The sequence below is a fragment of the Crinia signifera genome, chromosome 5 (genome assembly GCF_055691185.1).
Source record: "Crinia signifera chromosome 5, ASM5569118v1, whole genome shotgun sequence".
Taxonomy (NCBI): Eukaryota; Metazoa; Chordata; class Amphibia; order Anura; family Myobatrachidae; genus Crinia; species Crinia signifera.
The window spans coordinates 15,942,707-15,970,188 of NC_139221.1; the positions used below are offsets into that span (position 1 = coordinate 15,942,707).

Below are 27,482 nucleotides of genomic sequence, written 5' to 3' on the forward strand. Positions count from 1 at the left end.
AGATGCTAATACCATGCACTGTATAATGTTATAAAAGGCAGACTTGTGATATAAAGAATTCATTAAATGACGCATGTATATATTTATATTTATATTTGTCATTACATTTATTGGCATCATTAGGAGCTGCATTTGGGGCTTATTTACGAAGAAAAGCTTTTCCTCTGCGATCTAGCCATGATATAAGCGCCCACAATCACATTGAAGATCCAACACGTATGGCAAGGCGTAGCAATCTACACCAACCGCATGTACTGGGGCTCTAAAAGACACCAGTCCATCAAGTTCAACCTATATAGGACCTCCTGTGGTCCCCATCAGATAAAGCAACCACTAATCTGTTTCAATTCAGAAATCCCTCATGAACCAAAATGGCAGTCCACTACTGTACATTGTAATAAATGGTTATATCCCTATATACTCTTTTCCGCTAAAAATATATCTTACCCTTTCTCAAACATATCAATTGATATCTCTGCCATCACAACTTCCTCTGGCAGAGTATTCCATATTTTAACCGCCATTACTGTAAAGAATCCCTTCCTTTCTTGTAAAACTTCCTCTCCTCTAACCTTAGAGGGTGACCACATGTCCTGTGTACAGCCCTGGGGGGTAAAATGTTCCTCTGAAAGTTATCTTCTGTACTCACCCTTAATGTATTTGTATATAGTAATGCTATCTCCTCTTAGACATGCCGGAACTGGCTGGCCATAACCCAATGTCTCTATACCCGTAAATCAATTCTGTTGCCCTTCACTGAACCCTTTAGAGTTCCGAGATGTCCTTTTCATGGAGAGGTGCCCAGATCTTTACACTGCATTCTAGATGAGGATGTACCAACGATTGATATAGTGGCAAAATAACATTGTATTTCCCTTGACTCTATGCCCCTTATTATGCATTGTAATACCTTATTGGCCCTTGTAGCTGCTGCTTAACGTTGAGCACTATTGCTAAGTCTACTTTCAATAGGCATCCATAAACCCTTTGTACATTAGAGATTTCCCTTCATTTACCCCATTTAATTTGTAGTTGCTTCAATTGTGTTGTACGATTGACAATTTTGTTAAAGTACAGTTTGTATGAGCATTTACCTTTACATTCTGGTTGCTTTCCTGTCCATGATCCATTGCTCAGACATGTTCGTTCTTGCGCCCCATTAAGTACATAGCCAACATCACAGTTGAATTTCATCGTACTTTTTGTCCTTAATTCTGTGCCTTCTCTGGTACCATGCTCAGGCACTCCTGGATCTCCGCACCAACCTGCAGCGTCACCTGGTAGTGAATAATATATATTTTTTTCAGAATGATTTGGATATGGGTGTGGGGACCAGCATTTAAGCATGATTACATAAGGAACTGTACAGAATTGGGGGGGCTTGTGGCAGCAGCACAGTTTGAATTTCAAAAAGTGGAGACACACCCACTGCCATTGAGTCAGTTTGGAATGGCAGTTGGAGGCAGTTGCTATGCCTCCCCTGTTTGAATTTTAAACTTTGCTGAAGTCCTCTTTTGTAGCCTCCCCTGGTACTGTGTAATCTACTTACTACTATAAATTGTGCACAATACTAGAAACCTGCTAGGAGACTTAGGAACCTCCAAAAGTTCCAGTTCATAGAAAATGGCAGTGATTTTTTACTATAGTGATGTACTGTCAGGAAGACACTATTGCATATAATACACACCTTTTCTTTAATTATGTCCAACCTCATAATGTGATAATTAGAACTTGTGGGATCTAAAGGTACTTCTACAGCAGTCCCATCTCCTACGCAACATTATGTCCCTAAGCATCCCCAGCCAAGTGCTGGCAGGGCAATTTATTATTATTAATATATTAAGATATTAATATCTCCTTAAAAACATTTATTCCTTCAGTCTTCCGTTTCACCTGTTATGCTGATGACACCGTAACCTGCATTCCCCCTGTCTGACCCCTTTATTTCCTGTGTTTCCTGTCACTTCTTTGCCATCACACCTTGGATGGCTGAGGACCACCTTATCCTCAGCATAATCCAGACTGAGCTTGCCATCTTTTCATCCATCAATGTCATATCCCCTTCCCCAGTCTCTCTAACAGTGATAATGTCATCTATAATGTCATCCTCACGCTTGTTCCACATGAACACCGCCTGGGGGTCATCACTGACTCTGCCCTTAATGTCTGTCAACACATCCTGTCATTTCTGTAATTCTGTTGGCTCTGCACCCTCACAGTACCGCCTGAGGAACCAGGCCGCTGCACCAGGAAGGGCGTTACAGAGACACAAGCATCTTCTTCTATGTGAGAAACATATCCTAACATGTAAATCAATAAAACATAAAAAAATATTAATATACTATAACCTGCTATATAATATTGAACGCCACTGGTTTCTGGCAATGCAGAGATAAACACCTACAGTACAATTTTTATTTTATTTCATTAAAAAAATATTTATTTCATCACCAATTGGCTGAATTTCCTCTGACCAGCGACTTCCCCTGCCTCTTCTCCTGGCAGTGAGTCATTTTCATCAGCGACCATCTCTGGTCGCTGTTGAAAACGGGACACTGAGCAATATGATTGCTGAGCAATATATTGCCAACGGTAATATTGCTCCGTGTGTACGCACCTTAACTCTTTTTTAACGTATGTATTGTTTCATTGTATTTGCTATTACTTGGATGGTGCCAGTCAGAACATTTGCCTGCATGTCGTCCTTTCCTCTGCCAGGATCTTATTAAGACCCTTGTCCACACATTAATGATCTCCCACCTTCATTATGACAATTTCACCTCCTCTCTTTTGTGCATTGCTGATAATCTGCGATGCCGAATTTGTCGTGCCTCATAAAAATGTTTTAGTTGATGATGATGACTAAATTCCTTAATGTGTAGGTGATATACAGCTTTCACAATTTCTCATTCAACCAGTGACAATACGATATAAATATAATATTTATTACCAGTTTCTTATATAGCGCACACATATTCCGCAGCGCTGTACAGAGAATACTTGAACATTCACATCAGTCCCTGCCCCAGTGGACCTTACAATCTATATTCCCTACCACATGTACACGCACACAGACATTCTAGGGTTAATTTGTTGGGAGCCAATTAGCCTACCAGTATATTGTTGGATTGTGGGAGGAAACTGAAGTACCCGGAGGAAACCCACGCAAGCACGGGGGGATATACAAACTCCACACAGTTAATGCAATGGTGGGAATGGAACCCATGACATCAGCGCTGTGAGGCAGTAATGCTAACCACTACACCATCAGTACTAACCCTATATATACATTCTATAATATTTATATTTCCCTAGCCATGTGATTCTTTTACCCTCCCCCTTCCTGAGCGTTTACCGGCAGCTAAAGACCGAAGAGCATATGTATAAATGACCATATGATGAATTCTTTTCATTAACGTGGCCAGCAATGCCTTTAGAGTCTTCGGCTTACATTGCTAACCACCTTCAAACCTACACCATCAAATCTTGCCCTGTGCGTGACCCTTTCAGAAGGAATGCCAAATGAACAGGGCATGCTCAATGGTCCGTGATAAGACATTTCAATAAATGTCACCTTTGCAAATAAAGTTTAGAGAGATGAGACAACATAATGCACCTTAGAGTTCTCTCTGGAACTGTCTGACAGTCGCTTTTGTGAATGTTTTATGTAAGATAAAATGAGTTTTGCCTCGTCTCCATCTGCAGCCGCTTGTGGTACAGTTTAGATCTCTAAGAGGTATTAGATTTATTTATTTTTTTTTAAATGTAATTTTATAATTTACTCTGAGATTTGAGGAAGAAAGACCCAATTAGCTGTATTCCTTCGTAAACAATGTGTCATTAAGAGTGTGTATATGGTGCTTTGCAATTGCAAATGACAATTGTGTCACCTGGCAACAGGAATTAGGAAATGGAATATCCTGTAGGATTTGTAGTGTTCCGTTGTGACATTATCTTGGCTCAGGCATTTGTGTACAATTAAAACCAATGTATACTCCTGTTCCCTATCTTAGTGTGACATCGCTTCTTATATCTCCATGCCAGGAAACCAGCTCACAGTATTCTAATCTTTGTCAGCTTAATCATGCGATTGTCACACCAGGGATAAATCAGAAATCAAAAATCTTCACTGAGGGCGTAAGGAAGTTTAATTACCACATTACAAAAGGTGTCTGTTTGCTGATTGTGGGATTACCGAATAATGTAGCATCCTACCCATTAATGATTTGTGTTGGAGCAGGATTGCCTGTGTGACAGATGTGGCGTTCCTGGTGTCTTAATTAAAGCAGCGAGCTCATAATCAAATTGGTAAGATGTCAGGTCTTTGTGTTGTCAGAGTCAACACAGATTCTAAGATCAAATAAAAATGCAAGAAAGTGTAGAATATTGATAGCTTTTTTAATGAGTTTTTATTAATGATTTTTTCATTGCATGTAACATATATGTAACATGGGGCAGATGTATTAAGCCTGGTAAAGTGATGAAGCGGTGATAAATTGGAAGGTGATAGTGCACCGGCCAATCAACTTGTTTCAAACACAGCGGATTGGCTGGTATGTTATCACCTTCCACTTGATCACTGCATTATCACCAATTTATCACTTTACCAGGCTTAATACATCTGCCCATGTTCCGAGTGGGAGGCAATGGAGTCCTCAGCCGCCCCTGCAAGTTTGAATCAGTTGATTTAAAGATGTCAATATCGACTCTGGCTGACACCCCCCCCCTAGCAGGATAATAGATGTCACACTCTGTTTATTGATGTTTGCGGGGACCGTATTCCCATCCTCAGGGGACTGTTCCACTGTATTTGAAAGAGTTGGGAGGTATGAGCCTTTATTAACAGGGCAGTTAGGAGCTGATTGTCTGGTATTTTATCTCCATCCAAGCCTTAGTACATCTGGCTATCCATGAGATACATAATATCCCTTTGACTATTAGGTGCCCCAGTCAAGCCCGTACAAATGAATGGGAGGCCGCTGATTGGCTGAGATTAACTAATCAACGGCCTCCCATTCATGTGTATGGGTATTTTCTTTTCTGCAGCTCATCTCCCGGCTCCCCTGCCTGGCTCTCTGGGAACACGCCGTACAGCTCCCCAGCCAGCATCTGCTCAACGCTTCTGTGAGTCCCCCGCCCACCACTCTTCATTCCCCTTGCCGGCTTCCAGTGTCCCCCCACACGGCTCCCCTCTGACGTCCGGCTCCCCGGAAGTTGCATGTGGTAACTGGCATACCATTTATCACATGCAAAACTTGGCACATCAAGTGCCAAATCGTGCCAGAGCCCTCCCGGGGAGCTGCCGTGGAAATTAGGTGGACAAGTCGGCCTAATGTATGGGGACCTTGAGACATCCCTTCTCCTCGCCGATGGGGTCAGGAAAGGACAGTCCTCCAATGTGTCCTTCGCCCTATCTTCATATATTCATACTGATATTTAAAGCGCAGCTCTAGAATTTCATCTGTGAAAGGCTGTACATTTAAATGCAATTTTCGAGATTTAAAGTCATTTACTTGAATGATCTTATTATCAATAAAAGTGGTCACAGCCTTGTAAGCTGTACAGAAATGCAGTAATCAGGAATGAACTTCTAACAACAGTGACACAGAACATGCTGAGGTGTCACACCGCAAATGAAGTTTAAATGAAAGCATTAGCCGGTGCCCATTTACTTTTTAATGTACTTTAATGTACTCTTTGCCATTTATACTTCTCGGATCCTAATGTCTGTGCAATACGTGCCCTCGTTCCTACACCGCAGAGAAGTAAAATAATCTTTTGTGTTGCTTAGAATGATATCTGGGGACACAGGGATAGGTAGAACAAGGGCCCCTTAGCTGGACTTTTTTAGATTGTTTTATAAATGTGTATAATAGGTGCAATGGGATTTTTCAAGGCCTGATTAACAGGTTCCATCCACCATAGGATAATACCCCCCCCCCCCCCCACACACACACACACTTTGTTTGCTTATACAGGCTTGGGCAGTGCTGGCATTGGCGGCAGTTGCATCAACCATAGCTTCGGTGGCGGTGCGAGCCACGTCTCTCACATAATCTTCTATTCCCATTGTCCCCGCCTTTGTGATGCCGGCAAACCCAGCAGGCACTACTGTTCCTACAGTTCCCGGGGGAGATCTCACAAGAACTTGCATGGCCCCCAAATCCAGCGGCACCAGGAAGTGCTCCCATCCCAATGCAATCTATTGTGCCGGTGCAATGCCCTCCCCAGGACCCAGCACCCCAGGCTGCAGACTAATCTGCCTATTGGTTAATCAGGCCCTGGGCTTTTTCATATATATAGTGTTCCTCTCTACATTTAATAATATGCAGATTGTATGCATTTTGCTTGCGGTGCATTCTGCCACTCTCCGCATGCATACCGGTGAATGGTAACACTGTATGCATGAATATTTTAGCAAAGGACGCATGCCAAAAGGACTTCTGGGAGGATCCAGTTGGATCTATCACAGCAGGGACAGTGCTATAGAATCCCAGAAGAATAACAAATCTGGCTGTGCACCTACAGTACCAGTGGTGGTTAAAGGGGGAGGTTGGTAGCTCCACTCTCACCGGTTGCTCTGCTTAGCAGATCAAGCAGTAAATAGATTTTAGTGAATTCAAGTGTCATCTATTGACAGTAGAGAGGTACTGGGGGCATTGTGAGCAGCTCCTGGGGCACTTGGATATTTATAACTTAAATAAAACTGGGGCATGGATTTCAGGTACAGCATTTCCTGCTAGGCTATGTCACCTAATGTCCCTCTATATAAGTTTGGGGTACGCTCTCACTGACACTGTCAGCACACTCTGATCTGTACCTCATTGCTGAGATACAGAGCAGAGTGTGTTAGAAGCAACAGTGCAGAGAGCGACACCCTAGGCTTATAGGAGGAACTGCAAGGTTTGGAACAGATGTAGGATGCAATGGCATAACTATATTCCGATGCCCCCCACCACCCTGACAGAACATTTTCAGCCCCTTCATCCCTCATACCTGCTTTGCAGTCAGGGGCTGCCACCGCTTCATGTCCTGGTTATTGTCAGATGCTGCCACTACTGCATGTCCCACTCGTAAGGGGATTCTCCCTCGGCTGCCATCGCCACTGCCAGGTCTGTCGCTCCTGCTCCCATTAAAAATGTCCCTACAAAAATGGCCGCCACTTCCTCTAGCATCCTTACTAACATTTTCCTGTAAGGTGGCAGCCATTTTAGGAGGGACATTTTTAATGGGACCAGGAGTGACAGGACACAAGGGGTCAATTAATAGCCCCCAAAGACCCCCAGCACTTGCAAGACACCCATCACCTCCAAGCCTCTGTAGAGTCTGGTTGGCAAAAATTGTGATTATCTTTGATGCACAGAACCCAAGTTACTGCTTGGGAAGTGATATCTACAGACACAGAAGGAAGCCTTGGAACATTTAGGTGCATGGTTCTCGAAAGGAATCTCGAAAGGAATCTTACCATGCATGATATAGAACCTGCTCAAGAACATAACTTTCACATATTGGACCACAACCAGCGGTTTCTCTTGCTTGCACATTTGCTCCTGTTCTCTGCTTACCTGAGCAGTGAGGTAGAGATCCACTCCATTGCCCATTTAACTGACACGTCCTCGCAGAATGGCCTATTACGGTCCTCCTTCCAGTGCAAGAATAATGCACAGTAGAGCCAAAGCTAAACTTTTCTCCAGAGATAATTGCATTTGGAGGGACTCCAGGGTGGCCACAGTCAATCACTGAAAACAGAGATGACAAGCTTAATTCCAACATCTACAATCTTCTTGTAGCTCAACAGAATGGAATTTGCTTGATTAAATGAAGGCACACCAGAAGCGGCAGTTGCTGTACAAAGTACATACAGTTCTAAATTCCGATGAGACTCTTCCTAATTCTAGATCTGTCCCTGTTTCTCTTAGAAAGTAATGAATAATATCTATTTCCTTCTATCTGACATACTGTACCATAATCAACAATATTACAATAAAGGGTTCATATTTTGCAAATTTGAGTAAGTGTCAAATGGAGTTGGATCTTATGACCCTGAATTGCTGTGAGGTTACATTTATAGACTGGATTTTCATTTTAGAAATTTGGGAACCCTTATTAAGATGCTCTATTTTACAATGGTGCATTGACAGTGAGGGATCTTGTATTAGGGTGTATCATCGAGATAGAAAGAAACAAAAAAGATTGAAGGATATTTAGATCTGAACACTCAGCTCCGAAATCACAGTCTGGATGATTATCGGTAGACTGCGCATCCATACGGCCTGTACTACGCATGCGCGAGGGCATCCTGTGATGAAATCCTGCAATTGCTTTCATCGTTGACCATGTGCAAGTAAATTGACAGGAATCCAGGGTTTGGGAGTGGTAACTGTCGTTATCTGGGAGTGTCAGGGAAATTAAGGCGAGATCTAGCATTTTAGGGGAGTTGTGTAATTTCAGCTCCGGCCCCGATCAGCCTAATTCTATAGCAGCCGCTGAGTAAGTCCTGGGCTACACACAGACTGCACACACTGGGGTATCATTCCCATGGTGAGCGGCTGTTATCTGGGAGTGTCAGGGATAATGCAATCGTGGCCAGGTGTGTGAGGGGAAGTCATGTGACATCAGCTCCTCCCCCGATCAGCCTGATTCTATAGCAGCCGCTGAGTAAGTCCTGGGCTACGGACAGACTGCACACACTGGGGAATCATTACATGGTGAGCGGCTGTTATCTGGGAGTGTCAGGGATAATGCAGGCATGGCCAGGTGTGTGAGGGAAAGTCATGTGACATCAGCTCCTCCCCCGATCAGCCTGATTCTATAGCAGCCGCTGAGTAAGTCCTGGGCTACACACAGACTGCACACACTGGGGAATCATTACATGGTGAGCGGCTGTTATCTGGGAGTGTCAGGGATAATGTAGGTGTGGCCAGGTGTATGAGGGGAAGTCATGTGACATCAGCTCCACTCCCGATCAGCCTGATTCTATCACCGCCGCTGAGTAAGTCCTGGGCTACACACACACTGCACACACTGGGGAATCATTACATGGTGAGCGGCTGTTATCTGGGAGTGTCAGGGATAATGCAGGCATGGCCAGGTGTGTGAGGGGAAGTCATGTGACATCAGCTCCTCCCCCGATCAGCCTAATTCTATAGCAGCCGCTGAGTAAGTCCTGGGCTACACACAGACTGCGCACACTGGGGAATCATTATATGGTGAGCGGCTGTTATCTGGGAGTGTCAGAGATAATGCAGGTGTGGCCAGGTGTGTGAGGGGAAGTCATGTGACGTCAGCTCCGCCCCCGATCAGTCTGATTCTATCACAGCCGCTGAGTAAGTCCTGGGCTACGCACACACTGGGGAATCATTACATGGTGAGCGGCTGTTATCTGGGAGTGTCAGGGATAATGTAGGTGTGGCCAGGTGTATGAGGGGAAGTCATGTGACATCAGCTCCACTCCCGATCAGCCTGAATCTATCACAGCCGCTGAGTATGTCCTGGGCTACACACAGACTGCACACACTGGGGAATCATTACATGGTGAGCGGCTGTTATCTGGGAGTGTCAGGTAATAGGCAGGCATGGCCAGGTGTGTGAGGGGAAGTCATGTGATGTCAGCTCCGCCCCCGATCAGCCTGATTCTATCACAGCCGCTGAGTAAGTCCTGGGCTACGCACACACTGCACACACTGGGGAATCATTACATGGGGAGCGGCTGTTATCTGGGAGTGTCAGGTAATAGGCAGGCGTGGCCAGGTGTGTGAGGGGAAGTCATGTGACGTCAGCTCCGCCTCCGATTAGCCTGATTCTATCACAGCCGCTGAGTAAGTCCTGGGCTACGGACAGACTGCACACGCTGGGGAATCATTACATGGTGAGCGGCTGTTAACTGGGAGTGTCAGGTAATAGGCAGGCGTGGCCAGGTGTGTGAGGGGAAGTCATGTGATGTCAGCTCCGCCCCCGATCAGCCTGATTCTATCACAGCCGCTGAGTAAGTCCTGGGCTACGCACACACTGCACACACTGGGGAATCATTACATGGGGAGCGGCTGTTATCTGGGAGTGTCAGGTAATAGGCAGGCGTGGCCAGGTGTGTGAGGGGAAGTCATGTGATGTCAGCTCCGCCCCCGATCAGCCTGATTCTATCACAGCCGCTGAGTAAGTCCTGGGCTACGCACACACTGCACACACTGGGGAATCATTACATGGGGAGCGGCTGTTATCTGGGAGTGTCAGGTAATAGGCAGGCGTGGCCAGGTGTGTGAGGGGAAGTCATGTGACGTCAGCTCCGCCTCCGATCAGCCTGATTCTATCACAGCCGCTGAGTAAGTACTGGGCTACGGACAGACTGCACACGCTGGGGAATCATTACATGGTGAGCGGCTGTTAACTGGGAGTGTCAGGTAATAGGCAGGCGTGGCCAGGTGTGTGAGGGGAAGTCATGTGATGTCAGCTCCGCCCCCGATCAGCCTGATTCTATCACAGCCGCTGAGTAAGTCCTGGGCTACGCACACACTGCACACACTGGGGAATCATTACATGGGGAGCGGCTGTTATCTGGGAGTGTCAGGTAATAGGCAGGCGTGGCCAGGTGTGTGAGGGGAAGTCATGTGACGTCAGCTCCGCCTCCGATCAGCCTGATTCTATCACAGCCGCTGAGTAAGTCCTGGGCTACGGACAGACTGCACACACTGGGAAAATCAGTAGATTGGTGAGTGGCATGAGAATGGATTTGTAGCGAATCCCCCATCCAGCTACCTTTCATGAGCTGCACTAAGCAATTTTCAAGCTTGCACCGAGCGGGATTTCACTCTGGTGGGGAGGCATATACCTAATTGCAGGGCTCAGTTCAGTAGAGCAGTGATCAGGTCTGAATTAGGCCCAGTGTCTAGGTCAACAATCAACAGGTCATAACTAAAAGGTCAACATGCACTAGGTCAACATCAACAAAATGTTGACGGAAGCAAAAGGTCGACATTGCAATGGTTGACATATAAAAAGGTCAACATGAGTTTTTCAGGATGTTTTCATTGTTTTAGAGTTTTTCATGCTTTACCATCAACATGGACTCCAATTGGGAACTTGGCCAAAAGCATGACAAGTGAAGGTAGCCATGCAAGGGTACACACTACTACAATTGGGGCTACATGTGCTCAGTTGTAGACGAAAAGCCTGAAAAATCATAATGACCTTTTCATATGTGAACCGTTGACCATGTTTTGCTTGTGTTTTGACCTTTTGTGGAAGTCAACTTTGGTGGTAATCTATCGACTGTCTACCTAGACATTGTCTGCAAACTACAGTATTCCAAACAGAGGCGTAAGGCTTTTTTTGCGCCCCCCCCGCCGGACATTTCGGGCGCCCCCCCAAAATATTAACCCCCTCCTTACCCGTCCCCATTGCCGCCGGCGATTCTGCCTCTAACCAGACACGCAGATCTGTGTCGGGTGACGGACGGTCCCCGGCTCCGGCTGCAGTGCTAATATAATAAGAGACACTCAGAAAATGGCTGCCACTATACAGCATTATGGGGGCAGCCATTTTCCGAGTGTCTCTTATTATATTAGCACTGCAGCCGGAGCCGGGGACCGCCCGTCACCCGACACAGATCTGCGTGTCGGGTTAGAGGCAGCGGCGCCGGCGCCAATGGGGTAAGGAGGGGGAGGGCAGGAGTCGGGAGCCGGGACCAGGTGGTAACTATAGTCCCGCAGACCCCCTAGGCGCCCACACCTGCCTAGCGACTCCCCGCCACCGCGGGGGCTGCGGGACTATAGTTACGCCACTGATTCCACACCCATAAAATAGGGGGAAGCCTTGGGATAGAACATCCACTTTTACTGGATATAGGTCTCTTCTTCCACTAATAAATCTCTGCCCCCCCCCCTCCAAAAAAAAATATGATAATAAGCCCACAGATAGCCAGACTGTCAATTTGGGGAATTTCACAGGTTGGAAAAGACATCGTTCAAGTCATATGGATATAACAACACATCTGTTATGATCTGGAATAATCATTTTATGTCCTAATAATTTAGTTAAAATTATTGAATATGCTACAAAACTTACTAGTACATTCTGGGAGAGACTTGTCCCAATGCCCGTTTGGCTGACAAACAAGCACAGAAGATCCAAATAAGTGATAACCCGGATTACAGTCGAAAAATACCACGGTTCCATATGTGAAGTTACCATGTTCTATTTTACTCTCCCGGATGGAGTTTTCGGGAATCCCAGGATCCGTACAATTCACCACTGTCAATAAATCATAAGGAAATGCATTTGAAAATGGTAAAACACAAGCTACAATACTTTAGAGGCGTCAAAACAGGAAATATGAAACGTAAATCCATCACGATGCAGTACTTCAAGCATCTTCCATATAATATGTTACTGGGAACGTCACCAATTCAAAGGGTAGTTTGAGACGTTGTCATGCTCACATTCTGAACAAATGCTGTATTTAATCTCATCCATCCCCTAGACAATGAGGATGCACTCCTTGTCACTTCCAGCCTCCCGTCACATTATCATTTATCACACTTTAGGAACTCAGAGTCTACATAGATTAGAACGGGAAGGGAAATGCAAAAATGGTTTGGCATTAAGAATCAGTAATAAACATTTGTCTGACACTATCCAAAAGATGTTGCATATATCATGACCTACTTACTGGCGTTCAAGAGCTCTATTCGGGAACATAAATCTGAGCATATTCTTTTTTTTTTTTTACAAATATAGAAGGCGTGTAGGGAAATTGCAATGACCTGGCATATATGCTTTTCCACATAATGTTTTATGTCTAATTCAGAATAAAGAACGGAAGCAAATCAATTCAGCAATTTGTGCGTGAAATAGGGTATTTGTAATTCTTTGTCCTGAGTCACATTAATCAGAATCAGAATCTTTATTGACCAGGTATACAATTTACACTCGGAATTTGACTTCGGAACACTATTACAGCAGCCAATGGTTTGGGGGGGGGGGGGGGGGGCTTCAATTACTAGTGCAACTTACACCAAATTGGGCTCAAACATTTCATCTGAACCAGGTGTTCCATCTCTACCGCCACGCCACATACAAGCAGGATGCCTGCTTATTGCACAGGTTTACATCTCACCAAGGATGCATCAGTTACCTACAATCCAGCCACCCAGTTGCCACCCAAAAAAGGACCAATTTAAGGAAATTGCAATCTGTCAAACAGACGGATCAATTCACTTGAACAGCCAATCTCTGCTTATTCCTGGTAAGCCATGTGTGCACTCAATGATTGCTTTCAACGGATCTTGTGCAGTTTAAAGATACTGATTCTGCAGGAACCATCCACACTTGGATTCGGGTTGCTTTAGGTTTAGAATGGGGTGCATTATGTTTGTCTATTTACTCTTTATGCTTCAATGATTTTCAAAAAAATTAAAAATAACTAAAAATAAACAGATTCTACTTCTACACGTGGATCTCCTCCATTGATTGAGTTTCTTGCCGATTTTCTACAGGTCTACCCTTAAGATATTAGGTAACTATCAATTTACTTGGTAACCTGTGGCATGCTTTGGTTTTATTGTGGCTAATCTCACCGTTGTTGTATCTTATGTACAAGCAGTGCTGGTGAAAGGATTTCCCTCAACTTGAGCCAAACTTCCACCACCCACACACCGATTTCGACTGAATGTGTAAAGGGTGACATCACAGAAGTTCAAAGCCTGCTGTCTGCATTGAGTACAACAAGGATGTTGAACTCACTGGGTGGAATTCAATTGTAATATCAAGCCCGATCTCCCGTCTAAAGTGATGGGAGATCATAGTGCATATCATGCTTATTATGGTCTGGTTTAGTCATGCATTCCTGCATTTCAGCTCACAACCTCCAGGGATAGCCAGCTGAAATGCTGGTGAAAAACAATTGAATACCTCCCTCAGATTCCACCTTAATTTTATAATAGTCATACTCAGGCTCCCCACAGATTCTGGAGCCCCTAGGCAGCTGCCTTAAGTTGCCTAATGGTAGAACCGGCCCTGTTAACAAGTATAACATAGCTTCAACACCCGTAAATAGTATTTACATTTCTGGTGAGCGGAAGGCAATGGTGAATTACTGGTATCTGCAGGCATATGATACCAACATTGCTAGTAGATTGTAAATTAGAGAGATACTCCCAAAGACTGACCCGTCAACGCTCATTACCATGTAAAGACGTCCTACAAACCATGACATACATCAAAGCCAGTTATATAGTATGTAAAATGAGTTGTGTCAAGTTACAACAGTACTTTTGCTTTGCAAATCGTACATTGGAACTGACCTAGTGTGGGGTCAAGAGAGGTAAATAATTACGACGGTATGGGTCATGAGCGGGACACCGGCAGCGAAGACCAATTTTCAAATCTCGGAGTCCATGTATAACACATCATTCCAAAAGTAACACTTTATTTCCATATCTCAGATGAAATTTATGGCTAACCTCTGCCTGACACAGATGCATTCGCAAGGTTATCTAGGAACCCTGCTCCATTCTGTTTCCTTAATTGCTTTTGAGATTTATAGAATACTGATTGATAATATTTTACTGGAGTCCAGGGAAATACATCCAGGAAAGATATAAACACTGTCAAATAAGGAGTAAACTTGCTGTGAAACCTGACATTGATTAAACCGTTCATGACGGCTCTTTCCGCTAACAGTTTAAACATAAATATACATATAGGAATAACCACAAGGCGAAAGGTTGAAACTGTTCTCATTATTCATTTGTTATAATTATTTTATTAATAAAATTTAGATTGCGCCAAACATATCGCATGCAGCTGTGCAGAAGGGATGCTATACTTGGCATCAATTCGTACATCGGGAGTTTATAGGGATCAATTCAAGTAGGTGTATTAGGGCAAATTGCAATTGCATCAGTGTAGAAATGCCGGCAATGACAGCTTAACTCGCCCTCCTCACAGCCCGATCTCACCCGGACTTGCAGACTTTTGTACACAGCCAGGGATGCTGAAAGGGGGGGGGGGGGGGAGCAGGTACTAATTACCTGAGACCGGGCTTGCTGGAGGGGCCTGGTGGGGGCCTTGGTCTGCCCCACCCCTCTCCCCCCTCTGTCCCTTTCAGGCAACACATACACCTGCAGCATGTGCTGACAGCAGGATCAGCAGGAGCATCTCACTTATAGTGTGAGAGCTCACGCTGAGCCTGCTGTCAGCACAGCACTTGCTGTTGTTATGTGCTGCTGCTGCTGCTGATGCTGCTGAAGTGGGGGGGGGACGCAACAATAACACTCCCCCCTTGACTTTAAAGTGTTTTTTTTTTCACCGGCCTGAACATTTTTGGGGCGTGGCCTAATCGTGGGAGGCGGCCACGCCTCCAACAATTAGGCCACATCCCCAAAATTTTACCAGGGCCCGCATAACCTCTCAGTGACCCTGTACACAGCCCTATAGGCATGCAGGCCAAAGTCTGTAAGTCCAGTAGTACTGGAAGAGCAGCCTACAGTGGCGCATACTCCTAGTCACGACTTACTCGCTGCTTACTGATTTGACCCAATAGAATTATCTAATACACCCTCTTATATATACCTCAAGTCTAGACATCAATAACCTACCAGTATGTTTGTAGATTGTGGGAGAATATCAACACAAACATTGGGAGAACACGAAACTCCATACAGATATTTGGAATCAAACCCGAGACCTCAGCACCGTAAGGCCGTAATGCCAATTCTACTGTACTCTTTGAATTCAAATATAAACTGTATGCACTGATTCAGCTTTGATAGCAAAGCATAAAAAAAGCACACACAAAAGTTGTCTGTGGGTGGGATACATGCAAAAGCAGCCAGTATTTACCCTGCATAGAAACACTATGGGGGAAATTTGCTAAGATGGAAGTTCAGTGTCACATGGGATGTTGCTATGGGCAACCAATCAGAATCTACTTATTTATTTAGCACCTTCTAGAAGATAATATATAGTATTTGATTTGTTGCCCATAGCCAACATCCCATGTGACACAGAACTTCCGTCTTAGTAAATCTCCCCCACAATGGGGCAGATTCAATTACCCCCAGTGTTAACCACACAGGTAACGCTGCAGGTTTAATGCCTGTAGCTATTGTACTAAAACTTTCAGCACTCCCAGCATGCAGAGCAATGTCATTGAAAAATATTTGCATGCAATCACATTTCTAAGGTAGCCCTGTGGCCATGAAGGTAGATGCAGGGCCACCATTTACCATCTCGAATCAGCTGTTTGTGATGTCACGGTCACCACAAACCGCCCCCCGAAAGCAGTCACCCTGTCGCCATCCCCTGATGTCAGTAAAGGCCCATACAATGTGGGTGACTTTGAGCTGAAAGCACAAAAGCCGCCCAGTGTGTATGGTCCGGCGATGAGCGGTATGTGGTCGTTCGCACTTCCGAATCTACACTGGCCCCTCCGCTCCTCTGCTTGTATTACCAGCAGATGAGCGACGCGGTGGATGGCTTTCTGTAGTGTCCTGATATGGAAAGTCGTCCACCCTGGCGAAATCGCTAAACAGGCGAAAATAACTTAGTGGGGCCTGTCTCAGAGCTGTCAGCAATGCTGCAATATTTGCAGATGGACAAAACCATGCACCACTGCAGGTCGGGCAGATGTAACAGGTGCAGAGACATAGTTAGAGAGTTAGATTTGGGTGATGTGTGTTCAAATTGAAATCTAAATTGCTGTGAAAGAATAAAGCAGCCAGTATTTACCCTTCACAGAGACAAAATAATTCACCCAAATCTAACTCTCTCTGCACATGTTACATCTGACCCACCTGAAGTGCAGCATGGTTTTGTCTACCACAGTCATTGAATCCAGTTATGTTGTTCCATCTTGTTACACAATATATGTTAGTCTGCTTCAATAAATCTAAACCTTTACATTATAATCTATTTATGAATTCACTGTAATGAAAGAATTGTCTCTGTTACCTTTGCATATAGGTGGAGGGTGACTCCACTGCCGGTTGGCCTGACACTGCGCCCTTGTCGGTCCTTGCATAACGTATCCCATGTTACAGGAGAAAGTCACCACATCATTGTAGTTATAACCGTTGCCGCTGGTTCTTCCATAGATGGGACTGCCGGGGTGACCACAGCTGATGGCTGCCAAAACGACATAGTAACAAACAGTGTATGTAGTATACAGTATATAGCATTCACTGATGATACATTATTAGAAATATATACTGGTAGCAGTAGCCCAGTATGTTATTCAGCTATCATTGGGACTTGAATACTTATCATTAAACTGGACACATAAGGAACAGACAGGTCTGAATTGTAAGACAAACTTGTATATTAAGTTTGCATATCTCAGCACGGCCGCTGATTGGCTGAGAAAGCACTCTCAGCCAATCAACGGCCAGCCTGTCTTTTGAATTTTTTTTTAAATTCTGCCGCCGCTGGCCGCACTGCACTTGATGCTCAGTGCTAGTTCCCGGACACTGACTGCCCCACTGCTGCCGGGACCCGCCGCTGCCGCCCTGCCACTGCGTGGGCATCCCCACCCGACGGGCTCTCAGCGCAGCCTGGCACCCGCCGCTGCCGCCTCGCCAATAACCATTTTTTTTAAATCTCCTGCCCCTGCAGCTCCCCAGGACTTTATACCATGTATGAAATGGCACATAAAGTGCCAAATCATTAGTGAGCTCTCCTGGGGAGCTGCAAGGGGAACTCAGGGGAAATTGGGTGTGACTTGTCCTCCCTGCACTTGCCCTTGTTGGAAAACGAATATTGAAAAAAAAACCTAGAAAAAAACATCTAGAGAATTTGCCAATGAACATTCTGTCAAGTCTACTGTTCTTAACCTTGAGGGCAAAATTCGGAAACACTTTTAACAGTAATTGGGTTCAGCCAAACTGTGAGACCTGATTTCCTTTTGATGTTTGTTCACATAATACAAATTAACTTATTCCTAAAGATAAAAATACAGATATTTCTACTCAGACTTTGCTTCTATTTTTTTTTTTTATTGAATATGCAAAGTCAAGGTTTAGGTGTAGTTTAGGATTCGGCAAATTTGGTGTGAAGGGATTTGCTGTATAAGTATGCCTGATAAAAAATAAATAAAATAAGTCCTTATGTAGATACATCGGCGTTACTAAGATTGGAGTTCTATTTCAGATGAGATGGTGCTATGGGAAAACAACCGGATTCTATCTAATACCTTCTGATTGGTTCCCCATTACCAACATCCCATCTGTAGTAGAACTCCCATCTTAGTAAATTAACCCCACTGTTGGGGATCAGTTGATATGTGAAGTATAATTGTACTTCTGATACTCAGTGACTGGTGCCTTATTTAGTAAAGAGAGTCGTAGCTCTAAAAAAAAAAAAAATCTCTGCAATTATAATGGAATCAAATGTGATATCTCAGTAGAAATGACAGTGGATTCGCACTAAAAATAGATAAAGTACACTGGAAACAGGATGCACTCGCTGGACTAATATGTATTTTTGTATGTTGCTGTCACAGATAACTATTACCTATATCCTCGCCTCTCAGCAGAGCAGTTGCAGCTACTGTGTGGTTTTCTATAATTGGATGTTGAAAAACACCAGTCACCTTCGCTGCTGTTACCAGTGAACTACGGGCAATTATTTACCATCGTCTATTCTTATCCAAAAGATTTGGAAGGTCTTGTTTGACAAAGATTCGTTCTTGCTTATAGATTATCGATAAGCATTTTGCCCCTACGGGCTTATTCCCCTCACTCGTTAGGGCACCCTTGAGGGACTACTGTATGACAGTTTTAAAACATATATTTAGAATAATCTGACCAGTACTTATCTGAAAATTGAAATATTTGCATCGAGATAATGACTAACTGCTTGAATGAGGTAAATCAAAAATAGAGTTTTAATTGGAAACATATGAATCTTTAAGACAAATGAGAAAACTCGAAATTGGTCTTCGAAAGATCTTACCAATTTGCCATAGACACAATGGTTTAATAACAAAATTTAAACTGAATTTTTTTTTTTAAATATTCAGAATTTAGAATTCCAAATTTAATCTCAATACATTCTTCACTTGGAGTAAAAGGGTTTTCTAAGTTTGGGCTGATTGATTAATGGCGCCATTGAGAATCCGTTGAACTGAATTCCAAGGAACTTATAGGAGAAGCATAGCCCAATCAGTATTGAAGATTTTCATTGGACAGGACAAGCGGTATATAACTTATTAAGCACTAAGGCTATCCAATCAGAAGATTAGATACAAACCTCAGATCCTAACTACTTGACTTACAATTAAAGTGACCAAGATGTCCATTTGTTAAGCTTTGGGGAGAGATAAAGTGAATGGAGATAAAGTTCCAAAACTTATCTGCTCCATTACAATTAAGGGCACAACTTCCCTTAATCCACAGGGGTCCATACGGGTGTTTAAGAAATGTTAATATTAGAGATATGGGGGACGATTTAGACCTGTCCGATGGTGGGCCTACCACGCATGCGCATTTCTTGCTAATGCACATGTGCAGGGCACGGTTACAAGCGCCTGCAGGAAATCAAATTTCACCCTTGCCAAGGAGCTTGCAGCCACGTTTCATGGCAGTGCCTACAAAATTGGTGGGCACGCCCATAGAAACTCTGCCACACAAAAGCATTCCTTTGCCTGCTAGGGGCAGGTTCTTGACGTCAGTGCCTGCCCCAAAATCGCTAATATCCTTGCAGCTGCCGGATGACTCCTGAATCACGCGGCAGCTGCAAGCGCCCATGAAGAGGAGGAAAGATCATTCGATGGTAAGCAAACATCGAAAGATTTTATCCTCTGTGCAGATGCTTGGGAATGGATGTGTTCCCTTACACAACCATTCACTGCCCTTCACAGGGTTACGGATGGCCGTAGGGGCATGCATTCAGCTGGAAAGAGTTAACCTGCTCGCTGGGCCCTGAACACAGGCAACGTAGCGAGCAGGCTCGACTCGGGCCCATAGTAACATTTTGAGATTAATTACTGTATGCCATTTTAATTGTTGTTATTAAATTTGAACTAAGGCATTAGGGAATAAGGTGTCATGGGGGTTGATCCTATTAGCGCCGAAGGGTGCGAGGTGCCGTTCGGGTGCCATTTAAATGCTGAAAATGGAACCCAAGTTAAGCTGATCTCGCACCCTTTGCTGGGCCAAAATAGCTTGCAACCCTATGAAGATGAGAGCACTTTTAAGCGAAATCAGTCCACTGTAAATTGCGCCTGGTGCTGGGAAGATTCCTGAGTGCGATTCATCAGCACCTATATTTTACCAGAAATTTGGGTATTTGTCCTGAAGGTATTTCTCAAGTAAACCACCTCAGGCTAAAATCAAACGGTTAACTGTAAATCTAAAAAAAAATATATATGATCTAAAATTAAACTAATCGCAGTTCCAAATGTTTAATTATATGGTGCGGTTGCATAATATTTGTTTACTAAATTATGTGTTTTTGTTTTTTTTCAAATGTGCTATTTTCTTAATCTCTTACATTATTTCATGCCCGCATAATTTTTAGCATTGAAATACAGGACAAATAGTGCTGAGGAGTTTTTTTTTGGCTGACAGTGTCTGTGTCAGTGCAGATTTATTGGGTGAATGGCCTTCTCAGAGTCTGTCCTCATGAATACTTGCATGAGACAGCTGTTGTACTGTAGTAGTTGAGCCTCTCAAGAGAAGTCCAAATAAAATGAAAAACTGATTATCTGCACAACTGACAGTTTGAGATCCAGATAGATCTTTCGAATCTATTAAATTACAACACAACAATATATTATTAGAATGATACGTGTTGACAAAAGAAAAAAAAATTACAAATGTTGCAATTATTTTTCACCGATTCGGGAAATTTGTTTACATTTTATTTTTCTCCAGGTGTATTGTATCGTAGTTCCGGAGTGCATAATATTGTGCAGAAACAGGCAGGGGGGAAATGGGCCTCGTGTGAGACAGGTTAAGTCTAAATTATAGAGCAAGTGACATTTTTTATGATCTGACAAAGAGGAGATATATACATCAAGGGCAGAAAGAGGACAACAAAATGAGTCTCTAGTGCTCACAGTACGACTGCAAATATGTTTCCCGCTGCTTCCAATTTCTAATGTAGTTTGCTCTGAATTCTGGTAACTCCTATTCACCCACGACCATGAACCTTCATGGCAATTTTATTCAAATATACAACAGGTAATGCCTGCATGTCTGAAAACATGGTCACATAAATCGTAGTATTATTAGTGCACCTTGAAAAACAAATGACCGTTTTGCACAATTTGAGACTCTCTCAAGGCTGCAAAATAATTGTTAAATCAGATGCTATTTTTTTTTTAATAACAGCAGGGGCAGAAAGTATTATATTTATTTAGTATTTAGTATTATATATAAAATACAATATCCCTAGAATTTGCTCTAGATACAAGAGGTCGCTATTAACACTAATAGTGTGTACACACGGTACTATTTGCCTTCCGATGTTGACGATATAGTCAACATCGGATCGGAATCGGATGCAGATCGCAAGGGTTAAAACCCTTGCGATCCCGATCCGATCCCGATGCGCGTTCACGTATCGCAAGGCAGAAAGTCCTGTCTGCCTTGACTATATAGTGCAGATCTGTATGCAAATCAGATGTGCCTTGTGATCTGATTCCGATCCGATCTGATTGGATCGAGGATAGTGTCTTAAGGCACATCTGTGTGTACACACCTTAAGTCTCCTACTAGAGGGACCAACCAATCCAATGTCACAAACAATAGTATAAAGAAGTGCCCAAATAGAGAATGTCTTTCCCTTTGTTTATTTAACCATAATGAACAAAGACAATACAAAGACAAAATGAATTAAAAACAATATTTATTAAAACAATTATAGTTATTAAAACAATTATATTAAAACAAGCTTATTCTTGGTTTTATATTGGTAGTATTTTCTTTGTGATTATGCATCATCGCAAGTAACTGACGCGTTTTGTCTCTTTATGAGACTTCATCATAATTGTAAGTATATATCAAAATCAAATTACAAGTCATATATCTGGGAAGACCTTTACAATAGTTGATTTAACACATAACTATGATAAAAAATGAATGGTAAATAATAAAACCAAAAAGGATGAAACAAAAATGAGGAACAGATGGATCAAGAATAAAACATTACCAAAGTGAAATGACAGTAGATTATTTAACTGCCTTTTATAAGTTGATCAGTTATTAATAGATCATTTCTTTAAGTACTATACCTTTAAGGTATCTGTGGGATTTAATATAGGTGGGAATTCAATGTAATCTCAACCACAGTTGTCCAGAGTATAATATATATATATATATATATATATATATATATATATATATATATATAAATTTCATATATATACTATTGTGAGTGCCGCCTCCGGTCTTCATTCATTTGATCACCAATGCTATATATATTATATATATATATATATATATATATATATATATATATATATATATATATATATATATGTCATAAACAGTATATATTTTATACTCTGGAAAACTGAGGTTGAGATTACATTGAATTTCCACCTATATTAAATTCCACAGATTCCTTAAAGGTATAGTACTTAAAGAAATGATCTATTAATAACTGATCAACTTATAAAAGGCAGTTAAATAATCTACTGTCATTTGACTTTGGTAATGTTTTATTCTTGATCCATCTGTTCCTCATTTTTGTTTCATCCTTTTTCGTTTTATTATTTACCATTCATTTTTATCATAGTTATGTGTTAAATCAACTATTGTAAATGTCTTCCCAGATATATGACTTGTAATTTAATTTGATGTATACTTACAATTATGTTCTACTTTTGTAGAATCATAAAAAGTACTACACCCCTGATGAAGTCTCATAAAGAGCTGAAACGCGTCGGGTACTTGCTATGATACATAATCTCAAGGAAAATACTACCGATATAAAACCAAGAATAAGCTAGTTTTAATATAATTGTTTTAATAAATATTGTATTTATGATAAAGTCTTTGTTGATTATGGTTATATAAACAAGGGGAAAGACATTCTCTATTTGGGCGCTTCTTAACACTATTGTTTGTGATACTGCTGGAGATTCACTGAGTTTTGATAAGATATGTGCAGAAAAGGTAGCCAGGTGAGGCACTGCGTCACCTGCCATAGACTTTTTACTATAAAAATGAATAGAATTAAAAAAATAAGATTTTTTAAATATATTCTTTGTACTTTTGACATATTTTATCAATTCAAAACCCCCGCATATACGCTAGTATGACAGGAAAGGCTATGCCTCACCTGCCTCACCCACCGCACGCCACTGATATATATATTCTCTGCACCTCACCGCTTTTGTTATTTAACCATGTTGCACAGTCAGCAGTCCTGAGGAAGGGGCGCAAGCCTCGAAACTGTCGACATACCAATGCTGACACTGTTTTTGCTGTGATTTTTTCACTATGATTTGAATACAAGTTTGTCATTTTTCACTGAGAGTGCCGCCTCCAGTCTTCATTTATTTGGAAACCATTGCTATATTATTATTGTGGAAGGCACCTCCTCGTTGATATTGGATGTACCAAGTGCCGGTCGTCACCCATCTATATATATATATATATATATATATATATATATATATATATATATATATATATATATATATATATATATATATATATATATATATATATATCTATATATATATATATATATATCTATATAGATATGTACCATCAGTACAAATGTATACTCTTGTGGGCTCACTTCATTCACCATGCTTTTGGAATGATGGTTATTTTTCCCAATAGTAAATCTAGCAAGTGTTGAGAAAAAAAGGTGTTGGGGTGACCAAACCGGTCCTCAAGATCTACCAACGGTCCACGTTTTCCAAATCACCTAGCTGGTGCACAGCCGTAGTAATTACTAACTGTCACATTTTCAAACATACTGTATTCATTCCTACCAGGTTACCTGAAATACATTAACTGTTGGTAGATTAGAGTACAGATTTAGAACTTTAAACATCAATCATCCAGATATCTCTGTTGGCAACTAGTAATGCCCACCCAGCCACAAGTGTGTAGCAGCTACGATGCTTACAAAATAGAATCACGTGTTAGTTACTTTATGGTGCATATGCAGCACGCAATGTCTAAACAGCTAGCTAAAAATGTCCGCATTTGGAATTGTGTGAAATTTGGTATGTGGCCCAAAATCTATACTTACACACACAAGATGGTAGTTGACCAGACCAGTTGTGATCCTGCTGACAGATTCGCACCGATGACCCAATCAACCTAAAACCAGGGTTGCATTGATAGACAACAGTGTCTCTGTATCCATAATTCTCTCCGATAACTTGCCCGTTCACAATTAATTCTGGTGTTCCACAGTGACCAGCTGCAACATCAATAAACACATTAGATATTTTTACAAATTAAGCAATCGTGTCTTACATTATACATTATGTAATGAGAGGTACAGTAGGTTTTACATTCTGGACCAGACCTTAGAGATTGCTTCCATATTTGTGGGTCGTGTAACACTCAATAGTAACTAGAAGACTAAATTGGATTACAGATGGAGCGCCTCTCAGCCAGCGCTGGGGCTCGCCAGAACACCCCCTGCTGGCACTCCATCTGACTGGGACACGCAAGCGTCCAACACGAACGTGCCTCCCAGTTTCTGGGCGGCGGGGGACGTGAACCCTGCTGGATGTGCAGGGTTAGGGGGGGAGCGGGGAGGTGGGATCGGGCAGCAGGGACCGGCAGCGAAGCGGTAATGACCGGCGGGGAGCTCCGTAGTAAGGGGACGCACAAGCGTCTCATTCACGCACGTCCCCTTCCGGGGCTGGCGGCTGGCGAATCTATCACCACCCCTGCAAGAATGACAGGCGCTACATCTGTATATAATATACCAATGACTGTTTCATAATGACAAGTTAGTTCATAGGTTAAAATGAAAAATTATGTCCATATCTAAAAAAAAAAAAAATAGTAGCAATACTGCACCACACAAACATCACCATTAGATCATTTTAATGGGACGCTATCGGCTATGTTTGCCATTCATGGCGCCCCAATCAGATGATTGGGATTGGCTATGATGGGAGTTCAGAATTTGGCTTCCCAGCTGTTGCAAACTGAGTCTCACCTGGGATGAATGTGACCCTATAGAGCCAGAATTGGACACCTGGTCTGACAACTGATTAAATTCTCCACTTCCTATCACAAAATGACATTAACCATTTGAGAGCCAACAATGCTGTGAGCGATCCTCAAAATATCCGTCAAAAATGGCAGCGCCGCCCACAACGACCGTTCTTTTAGTATAAATAAATACAAATACAGCCGAGTCAGTTCATTGACCTTTAGATAAATATTTTACCCCGAAAGAGGAACAGTTGATATGATTTTAATGGATATTTTGAGGATATCTCACAGCAATGTTGGCACTCAAAAGGTTAATAATAATAATAATAATACCGTCATTACCAGATCTAATGGGCCAGATGTATCAAGCTATAAAAATGTATAAAATGGAGAGCGATAAACAACCAGCCAATCAGCTCCCATCTGTCATCTTTCAGACCCAGCCTGTAACATAACATGGCAGTTATGAGCTGATTGGCTGGTTGTTTATCACTCTCCATTTTATCACTTTTCGAAGCTTGAAACATCTGGCCCAATATGTGGTGTCAATATCTGCCCTTACAGAGGCACTTTTACCCCTACTTCACAGTCATTTTTTAACTAGTTATTTAAATCATTGATAATGTTAAAGCAAGAGTCTTTCATATTAGCTGTTATGTAGCACTAAAAAATATCAAGCTTGAATTGACATGTGAGATTATAAGAACAATTCTGGGCAGCAAAAAAATTATGATTTAAGCGGGTATTCAATCGCCGGTGACCATTTCCCCACGGGCGTAGATGGTCGCCGGGCCCTATTCAATGCTGTCTTCCCCGACAGCATTGAGCAGGGTTTCTCGGCAGAACGAGCCCGACTTCACTAGCTGTCGGGCTTGTTCTGCCCGAGAACGACCCGGAAGTGACGAGCTGCCGGCTGCAGCTCGCCTCTTCTCGACCGCAACTCACGGCCACGCCCCTTTCTCGCTCCCCGGCAGGTGGGACATTGAATCCCTCCTGCATGTTCTCGGTCGAGCTGACCAAAAACGGGACAGGGTCACGGCGGTCGAGCAAGATCGACCGCCATGACCTAATCATTGAATACCCCCCTTAATAATAATAACCACAATGCATACAATCATTTTTTCCAAAGCTGAAAAAGTACTTACAGTACATGAAAAAAATACTCTTCAAACTTTAAGGATAAAACAAAAAAACAACAAAGCCTGTTTTTTTGTAGCTGAGAGACCACCAATAGATCAGTCTTTCATCTTATAATTCTTTTCCTGGTAATGTACACTTCTATACATTTTCAAAACAATAATGCCTGCCTTGGGTAGTCCAGCCAGATCTGAATAAGGGCCAATGTTTAGCAAAAAGGAACACTGCAAGCAACAAAAAGGGGCATCACAAGCAACAAAGAATGGTGCTGCTGCAACAAAGAGGGGTTCTACATGTGACAAAGAAAGGTGCCGCAAACTACAGAAGGGAACATTTGCCCGAACCAACTGATGCATACTGCAAAGGAAGATAATTGTACCTCTCAGGAGCACCAACAAATCAGAAACTGACCCCAGCCCCCGTCGGACTGCTCCAACAAGTCAGGATCCAGGTAAAGAGTATCCCCACCCCTCGTGGCGCCACTGGCACTGACAAATTATCTAAAGTCCATGTATGTGTAAAACAGTTTAGGATCAAGTCAATGTTCACAAATTAATGGCAAGCCAATATATCTTACAAACTGTTTTCGGCTGGTAGCCCCTATGATTCCAAGTCTTATCATTGGTATGCTGCTTATAAGCAAAGTCCTTATTGACTTCTCAATCCAAAATGTGGTTGCAGCAGTTATATAACATCTGAATCACTGTCAGTAGGATTTGAGATTTGAAATGACCGGGCACTGGATCTTCAATAAGAGTAAGTACAGTAAATGCCAGGTGGATTTGCGTAAACAATATTAGAGCTTGGATTCAACACTTCAGATTTCTGACTAGTTTCTGTGTCAAGGACACTCACCGAAGAAACATCAAGAGTTTGGAAATAATTATGAGGCACTTTCACAAGTATTGTCATATTAATGTTTTCAAGTTGACACAGATTGTTATTTCTTCTCTATGCAGCACATGAAATATTCACCCTACATGGGAACAGTCACCCTACAGGCAGCACGTGGGAACATTCACCCTACAGGCAGCACATGGGAACATTCGCCCTACAGGCAGCACATGGGAACATTCGCCCTACAGGCAGCACATGGGAACATTCACACTACAGGCCGCACATGGGAACATTCACCCTACAGGCAGCACATGGGAACATTCACCCCTACAGGCAGCACGTGGGAATAGTCACCCTACAGGCAGCACATGGGAA

At 42.7% G+C, this 27,482-nt stretch overlaps 1 protein-coding gene across 6 annotated transcripts in view; it reads right to left on the reverse strand.

Annotated features, from left to right (window-relative positions):
- The window catches only part of CSMD3 (CUB and Sushi multiple domains 3), a 969,186-nt gene that overhangs the window by 65,340 nt on the left and 876,364 nt on the right, over window positions 1–27,482 (reverse strand). For all 6 annotated transcript variants that reach the window (XM_083186712.1, XM_083186713.1, XM_083186711.1 and 3 more), the window contains 5 exons: window positions 24,208–24,381; window positions 16,948–17,121; window positions 12,061–12,246; window positions 7,566–7,739; window positions 1,095–1,277 (listed from right to left, as the gene is read on the reverse strand). In XM_083186712.1, the coding sequence (XP_083042838.1) occupies window positions 1,095–1,277; window positions 7,566–7,739; window positions 12,061–12,246; window positions 16,948–17,121; window positions 24,208–24,381 (891 nt within the window). The remainder of the gene's footprint in view (window positions 1–1,094; window positions 1,278–7,565; window positions 7,740–12,060; window positions 12,247–16,947; window positions 17,122–24,207; window positions 24,382–27,482) is intronic.